The sequence below is a fragment of the Fomitiporia mediterranea genome (genome assembly GCF_000271605.1).
Source record: "Fomitiporia mediterranea MF3/22 unplaced genomic scaffold FOMMEscaffold_13, whole genome shotgun sequence".
Classification (NCBI taxonomy): domain Eukaryota; kingdom Fungi; phylum Basidiomycota; class Agaricomycetes; order Hymenochaetales; family Hymenochaetaceae; genus Fomitiporia; species Fomitiporia mediterranea.
Window position 1 is genome coordinate 70,989 of NW_006760398.1, and position 10,135 is coordinate 81,123.

General features: G+C 37.0%; 1 protein-coding gene across 1 annotated transcript; it reads right to left on the reverse strand.

The window, feature by feature from the left end:
- Positions 1-2,260: 2,260 nt before the first annotated feature.
- Positions 2,261-2,926, reverse strand: FOMMEDRAFT_94263 (uncharacterized protein; the record flags this gene model as incomplete). Its single annotated transcript, XM_007270357.1, has 2 exons — positions 2,261-2,599; positions 2,669-2,926. Coding segments are annotated over 2 exons (597 nt in total), but the record flags the coding sequence as incomplete, so codon positions are not given.
- Positions 2,927-10,135: the final 7,209 nt, after the last annotated feature.

Below are 10,135 nucleotides of genomic sequence, written 5' to 3' on the forward strand. Positions count from 1 at the left end.
ATATAATTAAGCAAAAATATTTATTTTTAGTAGATAATTAATACAAAAGGCAAATTAATGTATATAATAATTAAAAACTCTATTTTTAGGGTTCTAATCTTAATAAATATATAGTACTAGTTTGTAATGTGTGTGTTATAGAAGTATAACAGATGTAAATAAAATACAAAGCAAAAGAAAATATTACAAGATCTTTTTAATTACAATTTTTTTAGCTGTCTTGTAACCAATAGTTGCCCCCTTGAAATTGAATTCCTTAAGATAATATTAGCAAAGAAAGACAAGACAAAGGTAAAAAAAACTCACATTATTAACAAAAGGCAGGTGTATAGATCCTACCAATTTCTTCTTCCCAAAACATCTTATTAGAAGGTGTAGGGTATTGTCATTACCTGACTCATGAATACCACCCCTAATAATAATAATAATAATGTTAGTAGTAGAAAAAAGTAAAAAATATAAGAACTTACACAATTTTAGCTGTTTTAATACAGCTATAACAATCTGAGAGTGCTTCCCTAAGCACTCCCAGAATTTTATCAGTGCTAGCCTTACAGGATGCATGTTTTGTGTCCTTTGTTTTGTATGTGTCCAGATTAGCCCAAAAAACAGAGGGGGGGCAGGTGTGGAGAGTGCTGTGTAAGATAAGAAGTAAGTCTGGAGATTTCAGGTCAAATGCAAGTGAGGGAAGGGACTTACCAAAGGTAATTGTGAATGCAAGTTGTCAGGAGTGTGTGTGTACAACTGTGAAGCAAAAGGAACACAAGCATGTTATTGAAGTCAACATTAAGCAAATTATTGACAGGGGATTGAGAGTTGTCACTACTTGTTACAGAGCCAAGTCTGAGTGAAAGTGTGTCTGGAGAGTACTGTGTGAGGCTACAAATGGTACTCAGCAAGTTTATTGAAGTCAATGTTGAGTAGATTATTGACAGGGGATTGAGAGTCGTTACTGCTCATTACAGAGCCAAGTCCAAGTGAAAGTGTGTCTGGAGAGTGCTGTGTGAGGCTGTGAATGGTACTCAGTGAGTTTATCAAAGTCAACATTGAGCAGATTATTGACAGGGAATCAAGAGTCATTACTGCTTGTTACAGAGCCAAGCCTGGGTGAAAGTGTGTCTGGAGAGTACTGTGAGAGACAACAAAGTAAGCAAGATAACAAAGTAAGAGATACAAGTAGTATGAACAGCCAGAAGACCTTGATAAAGCTGTTGAGTTATGCTGTACTGCTTGCAAACTTTGACCTAATGGCCATCCTTATTGTTCTGAGTCTCTAAACAACCTTACAAATTCTGTATATGCTTGAATCAGGCAGTAGTAGTGTATTGAAGATTACTAATGGACATATGATACAGCAAATAGAGTATGGTGACAGTAATGAAAGAATCCATAAAAACAGTAGCAACACATGTAGCACTCTCTATCCTGTAAACTGTAAGAAACTGTGTGATAGTGGTGAAGTTGAGGATTGCTCTGAAGAACACTACAGTTAGTACAAACTGAGCCAAGATGGAGGCATAGATGGCACCCATTAAAAGAAGATTCATTTTGCTCACTACAAAAGTTGGTAAGATGGTAACAAGGAATCAGCCCAGTGGAATACTCACAGTGCCATATTCAATTAGTAAAAACAGTCATACAGATGATCAACAGATTGTCATTTACTGTGTATGACTACAAAATTACCTTACATGTAAATGGTGCATCTAATATTCACTACAGGTCTGTATAACTGTCTGATTCACCTTCCTCATTGTTCTGTTCTTTACTTTCAAGATCCTTGTCATTACTATCAGTCTTCTCCTCCTCTTCTGATACTTCACTATCCATCTCATCATTGTTTTGTTCTTGTAGCATGTCATGTAGTAGGTAGCTATTTAAATGCTACATACTTTTGTGTCTGATTCCTCTGCCTCAATAGTGTATGAACATGTCCCTATCAACGAATCTGTAGTAAATTGGACCAAAAATGACTCAGCATTAATATGTTCCAAGTTTGAAAGCCTCAACAACATGCTTACACATTTACAAAGTAAAATTTGTAATCTTTGTTCTTATCTTTGGGTTAGCAAGCAAGGGATGGAGGCAAGAGTGTCTGGACAGTACCCTTGGAGAATTGCAGGATTAGATGAGCACCTTGAAGAATAAGGTCCAGGTCAATGAATCCAAAGGCACTAGGATCTGTATGACAATAGAATTGCAATTGAGAGAGTTGTCTCTCAACAAACAAGCCATTCTCATCAACTTTCATCTAGTGAACCTAAGTAAAATTGAGCCAATTGAAGTTTTGGAAGTTAGGGTCAGCCCCTGGACCCATATAGCTGACCTCTGCATGAAAAAGTCCGATTATTTGAGTGTAAATGTAGGGATGTTCAGTGTTATCCAATAGCAACATGATATCAGCATGTGTCCATGGATTGAGTGAATCTTGGGCTCTCCTGACATTGTAGGTTGTGTAATTAATGTGTAGCACCTTGAGACAGAAAAGCTTGTCATTTTTTATGTGGAGGCTGTATAGCTTGTCTGTGGTGAAGGCCTCATCTTCCTGTCTCAAGAGAATGTGTTCAAGCAGGTGCCTGCAAAGACTTGGCAGGAAATTCTAGCAAGTGTGTAATGTATCAGTGCTTGTATATGTGAAATAGAAAGAGGAGACCAATAATGTACTCACCTGTAAAGCTGGGTCAGAATCATTATCTGAAAGCCACTGATAAAGATGGATAGAATCCTTTTTTGATACTGCCATGTTATAATGGACTTCAAGATCCCTTGACTTGATAGGATCCCTAGATCTATCATTAAGGCTGATACAAGAATTAATCTCATGTATCTTACAGGTCCTACCCTCTAGTTGTGAAACTGCCTTTACAGTGTCTTGCTTGTTTGTCCTAACATACATGTGTTTGAGTCTCCTATGCTGAGACTCCCCCTGTGAAGATACACAATTGAGATAAGTATGGAGAGTGTATTGTGAAGTAGACACTTAACAATTTGCATGCTGTATGAATCAGTTGTACCAAATTGACAAATGGCAGAAGTATATGTACTAAGAGAATAAAATTTCAGTGTATTAATGTTGAGCGTTTTAGTTTTCACACTAGATCTGATCGTTTTTGTGTCCAGTCCCTTTGCCTTACCCTTATTGAGTAGGGCAGCTTGACAACATCCTTGAGTAGCAATCTCCTTTGGGAGTTTGTGTGTATTGTAGGCTGAGCATACAGTCTTCTTGAAGCATTGTACCTGGTATCCCAGCAATGTTGTTGTCTCCTCAAGGAACCAAACTGTAGTCTCTGTATGAATGCAGAGCTTTGCAAGTGCATGCTAGGTTGCCAAGATGAATAAAAGGTCAAGGACCACTTTATTATATTTCTTTAGCAGTAAATCCTCAAAGGCCAGTATGGCACACTAGGTAATACACATCCTATTGTAGTACATATATATCAATAGTCTTGAGGGAGGCACTTACCTGTAGAATATCTTTGAAGTCTCTAGCTGCAATGTTTTTCATTACAGACATATTTCTGGAAAATCGCCAGATTGTATCCATTCTGAATGTAGGAGTATGGTGATACCTAAAATATAATGAATATATCTAAATAGACGACAGCAAGGCAATTGATGAGGCTGTAACATAGATGCTTACCTCCTATTAAGCATTAGTATGCTCTCTCCTCCCTGTACAAAAAGAATGTGCAAGAGGTGGGTAAATATTGCTTTCCAGACCCCCAGCTCAAATTCATACATAGGGTCTAGGACAAATAAGTCAAAGAAATTGAATCTGTGCTTGCAAAGCATGGAAAAAGCATTCTATAAAAATAAGATAAGTGAGTAATAAGGAGCATTGCCTGGATAGCAACAGTTCACTTACATTAACTAGTATGAGGGATCCATCCTTAAGGAGATTTTTTATCCAGGTGGATTCTACAGGCTTCCCTAATTGAAAAATCCACTGTTGTGCCCTAGAAATCTTCTCTTACTGTACTGTATCATTAATACGTTTGTAAGTTTGTCTTTGTTGATTGGCTCTGGTACCAAGCATATGGTTGAATTTGGTTGGTGTAATATCTGTAGGGCTTGAGAATTTGCCTAAAACACACAAGCTAGTAATGAGTATCCTGTAGCAATGTTCAGTTATCCTTGTGTAAATTGAGGTGAAGATTGTAGTATATACAAACAAGAAGATAGTAAATAGATACAAGACATACTTCTCAGGGTAGTCTGCTGAGTAAAAAGCAAACCTTGGGAAGAGTCTGTGTAATTTTCCATCCAAGCAGTCAAATAGAATACCAGAGCTGTATACCTTGAGAATTTCAGGCTGTAAGAGGATATGGGACAAGACAGCTTGAAATAGTTTGCACTTTAAGTGAGTGAGGAGTTCTGAAGATGTAGATTGTCTATAAACCTCATTATATGTATCTTGAACTGATGCTAGGAGCTTTATCAATGTAAATACTGTATGTTAGGTCATGTATCACAAAGAACAGTAGAAATATAGAAGGAATGTACTCACCAAAGGAATATATGCTAGATGATAGCAAGCTGTCTGTAAAGATTTACAACACATGTACTTAGATTGGCCTCCAAAGTACATGTATATTAGCTAAAGTGATACAGAACCAAAATTTGCAAGATGTGTTGAGTCTGAATAGAGAATAAGAGGAAGTACAAAGTTTTCAGCACTGTCTTGTGTTGGAAAGCTTTGTACTTCTTTGTGGGCTTCCAACCAATAATCTGAGCAATATAGTTCACTATAAATGTGTTCAGGAGGGGAGTCATGCTTAAGGAAGAGGAGAGATAATTAAGGGTCAGCAGAAAGTTTGCTATACAGCTCTAATACTACACATACTGTTAGTCTCCAAAGCTCCCTGTAAGGCATATAATGAAAAGGAGGAGAATAAGGGTTGTCTAAGGCTTTGAAGATTGTTGTTAGTAAGGGCCAGTAGTGTATTCCCCTGACTTTGAATTCAGGAGCTCTTTCTTTGCCCCCAGGCTACTTCTTGTTGTCTTTAGGAGGTAGCTTAATCTTAACCAATCCTTTGTACCAGTCATCAGAATGGGAAGACTCAGGGGAATCATTATTGTAGTGTAGACTGTCAATGTGTGAATTCTCCCACCTTGCTCTGTAGTCTACTAAGTCTAATAGCTTGAAGTCTGGATGAAGTAAGACTTTGTACACAAGGACATCCAGCTTGTTATTTGTCTTTTCTTTCACTTTGCAATTTGCCCAGCTTGTTAAAAGGTAAGTTGCTGCATTATTGAACAGTACATATTTATTAGTAATAAGTTCAGGGAGTGAGGACGTTTGAGTCAGAGCATCACCTGTAGAAAGTCCAGGTAAGTCACATAAGTCCTCAAGGTTGAGCATCTTGTCAGGGAAGTCATCTGGCAAATCCAGGTACTCTCAAAGCAACTTGTATTTGTTTGGCTCAGACAAAAAGAGCCTCCTTCTTGTTCCTTACATGATTTCTAGAGTTGCTTGAGTCAGAGAGGGGACTCAAGACAGTAGAGAAGGAAGCTAAGATAGTATGAACTCAAGAAGGTGTGGAAGAGATACAGTAGGAAGTACAGACAAGTTTGAAGTAGATGGTAGGAGATCTGTAAATTGCTTTGGTAGTTGTTTCTTGCATTTAGTTCCTTCAGGAAACTCAAGAGGCTCATCAAATAGGGCTAGAACAGTCTGAGTATTATCCTCTACTGTGAATGCCTGGGTCTCAGCTACACAAAATGGTGAGCATTGCCTAAGAATCAAGATACTATTACATGTACCTAACCTCATTCTCTTTTTCACTTTGTTATTTGACTCTCTAATGCATTTTAGAGAGTTCAGACCACTACTTGTATCAACACAATAATTATAATGGATTGCTCATACATTCTTCTTCTTAAAGACCTTACTACAAGCCTTACAAACAAAGGAAGGCATCTTAAAGAGTTAGAGAAGTACAGTCTAGTCTGACATATGTCTTTGAATGTCTGCTTTGCTAGTATCTAATGTGTAGAGGTTCACAACAAGATAGATCAATATTAGTGATCTTTACTGACTGGGACTGAGATTTAGATGTAGTAATATGTACTACTACTGTTAGTACTCCCTCACAGTAGTATAATTTACAGATATGCTTGCTGTGACAGTATATGTGCCTATGTAGCAAACTATAGAAGAATATTGAAGCTCATATCAGCCCTTCTCAATTTACTTCCCTTACTACCTTACACACAGGTTGTGACACAAGTCTGAGACTGTGCCAGCCTGAGAGTACCCTGGAAAGCAGTAAGAAGACTTGTACAAGCTGTGCAAATCATAGTAATCACTATTTGTAACACTACTAGACATTGTTTATTACTTTGTATGGTTCATCTCTGTCTTTTTAATAATTTACATTTGCTTTAAGTGAGCAATCATCATTTTCTACTCTCAGTACAAGTCTGAGAAGTGGGTCAGACCTCTTCCTAAGACTTGTACAGACATATACTCTATATAGTAAGTATTAAGGTACACTACAGTCCTACAACAATAGTACTGTCCTCCATACTGAAGTGCAAGTATCTTAGTACAAGTAAATTGAGAAGCACTACTAGACTAGAAGGAAAATGGTAAGCATTTTCTTGATTACTGAGTAGTATCAGATCCACCCATATGTCAACTTTAATAGTAAGTAGGTTCTACATTCAAGTTGTACAAAGTCCATTATTATAGCTACAGCCTACTACATGTCATAAAAGATGCCTTCAATTCTGTACATAAAGCTAACTTGAAGTTCCCTAACAGCTTGGCCAATATTTGACTCCTGGCTTGGATACAGACTAATATTAATAATTTCAAGCTAGTCAATTTATATGTTTATTGAATGTCACTAAATATACAGCTGAAACACTGAATTTACACATGTCTGAGCTAAGTATTTTATGTGTGTAAGGCTATGTGCAGTGTATGCAGAGTACTGACAGTCAAGTGACTGTATACTTCTTATTTTAGGTATATCAAATCCTCTCATTTTGGATACACCTACTTTTCCTAGCATATTTTTGCTGGATAAGTCCTTCCCCCCCACCCCTACAAGAGCTCTTATTGTCAACACTCTCAGGCTCTTGCCCTCAGTCACAGTTGCCTTACTTCCTTGTCCTCACTCACTCACTCCTTTCATCCTCTTTCTATCTTTGACACAGAAAGTATTAATATTACTACTTGTTAGTAGTATCCTAGTTAGTACTATTCCTTGAATCACTTTTAATAACTTGCTGGACTTTGCTGACTTACCCTCATACTATCTCTAGCACTCTCAGTCCTTGTTCTCTTGTCTCAATCCATCTTCCTCTCAAGTTACTCAATATGCCAGTTTGTTTTCACCTATACAAACTCAGGTTGTCCTCCCTACCCCCTCTCAACCAAGGATGAGTACCAAGCCTTGACCCAAGTGAGGTTCCTTCTCTGCCAAGTGTCCTGCCACCTTCAAAACAGTAAACACTTGAGGAGAGGAGCCTTGTAACAAAATCTGGCCATTCAAAGCAAATCAAGTGAGTCATCTTGTTGTTTTTACATACTATTACATTCACTTATAACATTTATAATGTACAGGTACAGAGACACACTCAAACAAATATGTTAGCTCTCACAGTCTATCAAGTAGAACATTGACCTTTGGGTTAACATTCCAGGTGCTATGAACTATAGTATAGCTGTTGAATCTCTTGAAATGTATTCAAGAATGGAAGTGACAGCTGTAAACTATGACACTAAGGACATGGAACTTTGCAAGAGAGTTATTGCAAATGTATAAGTTTGATTATATTCTGCTCCTCTGGCAATTACTGACAACTCTGTGTCAGTTGTGAAGAAGAGAAGGACCTTCTCTTCAGGGTTTATAAGAGTGTCCTTACACTCTTTTCCAATGAGAGAGCCTATTATAAAGCACTTTCTAGTCCAGAGGCTAAGGCACTTTGGGTTGAGGTACATACATAACACAATGAAGTTGCACCTATCTATTCTATCACATTCCTTACTGTTCTACTCTAGTTGACAGACAAAATAACTTTGCAGCCAATGTCCACTCTGCAGCCAATGTATGTGTGTGTGTACTATCCCTATCTATCTTCATTCCCTCAGAATTCATTCTCCATCTCTGTCATCAGACTTTCATTATCACACACTGTATTCTGTTGTCACTAATGATGCTAATCTATTCTATTTACTTTAGGTGAACAAGAAAGCAGAGCAAGGTCACAGTAATGACACATCTACACTCAAACAGAGGGGGCACTACTATGTGCTCAAGGAAGGCTGGCCAGAACCACTGATTGACAATCAACTAAGTAAGATGGGCAGAGGTATACACTATCTACAATTGTTACAGATGATTGTACTAATGCTACTCCTGCATGCACACAGTAGTAAGGAAAGGTATACAGACCAACAGATGAAGTCAAACAAAAAATGAACACTCTTACTCATATCCTTACTGTATAGTTTTGAAGACAATGTAAAGTCAAAAAAATACCCAATCACACATAGGTCATTCCCTGCATTCCTGTATGAGGAAGGGTCATACAATCCAGAAGTAATGGACAAGGGCCTATTCTGAGGCTGTTTTCTTGTCAAAGTAAGTACACTCCTATTATTCTTTACAAATACTGATACTTCTTTTGTAGTGCCTTTGGCTGATCTTTACAAGCTCAAGTTCTGCAGATGCTGAGCCTGGTAGCAAAGGTAAAACAATGCAGGCAAATAATGCTGAGATTGTAGGTATGAAGTCTATCACTCTAGAGATGATTGCCTACATATGTGTCCAGGTAAGTACTCAGGCTGTGATACTAATATAATCTAGTGACACTGACAATACTTTTGATATGATAGGCATGCTTTTTTATTTCAACACTTGAAACCTTCAGCAAGGTCAATGAAAATTTTAATTTCAAAGCATTTTATTACACTATTCTTGAGTTTTTCAAAGACTGTGAGTCTCTATAGGTCCAGGACACACTTAATTGGTAGGATAGGTATGTTTTATACATTTTTAAATTTACTTAAAGCTACATTAACTAACTACCAGGTTTCTAGGCAGGTTTTTGGCTCCTCTGGTGAATTGCTCACTATTGAACCTGAGGAGGACAAGGAGTCATTGATTGCAGCCATTTTGAGAGCTTGGAAGGCTCACAAAGGGTGTGAACAGTCCTAAGTAGGAGGATTGGCTGGCCAGGGTCAAGGACTGGCTACTTGAATGTAAGACACTCACCTGCTAGACAATACACACATGGATAAGGTTTAGGTTTGTTTTTCCACTTTCTAATTCTACACATTGACATTCACCTTACTTGCCTCATTTAGCAAGTCTCATAACTGTTTCCCTTACTTTGTGTTAACAAGATCAGCTGTTTGTCTCATTTCTTGCCCTGACACTCATACAGTATGCTTTCTGCTTTCACCACTTTTCTTCTCACTCCTACACCTGTTAGTGCTATAATTAGTATTTAGTAACATCATAATATTGCCACAAAAATATAAATAATTTGAATCATTATTAATGCATGTAAGGGCAAAAAAGTAAAATGAATATAAGTAGAGTTTGTATATACATTACAATTCTTTAGTAAGGCTTCTGTCAACATTATAAGGCAGAAAAATGTATATTGGTTTGGAACAGTCTTTTAGACTGTTATATTAATTTGCATACATTATAATTAATACTATCCTTCCTATAGTATATACTCCTCATCATTTTCAAGATCAAATATAAGTCATTTTACTTATTGTAAGGGATAAAAAACTTTATGTACCTTTATAATGTGAACAAATCTTTTATGCCTTATAATGTATACAATGTCTTTACTTATTATAAAGAACAGCAAGCTTTCCTTAGGCTTGAAATACTAATAAACCTTTTGAATATTGACAAACCTTTTGGATCTTATAATGCCTTATACTGTTTCTCAGAAATTGAGATCAATTATTTTGCATTTTACAGTTTTCACAGTATTTACATATTTTGAACCATTATAAGCTAATATAAGCTATAAGACTTTCTTGTAATAGTAGTATGATTATATTTTGTCTTACACAGTATGCTCTATCTTCTTGTTTGCTCAGTATTCATAAGAACATGTAAATAAGGTAGGGTCTAGCACAGATAGGCTGATCTATAGG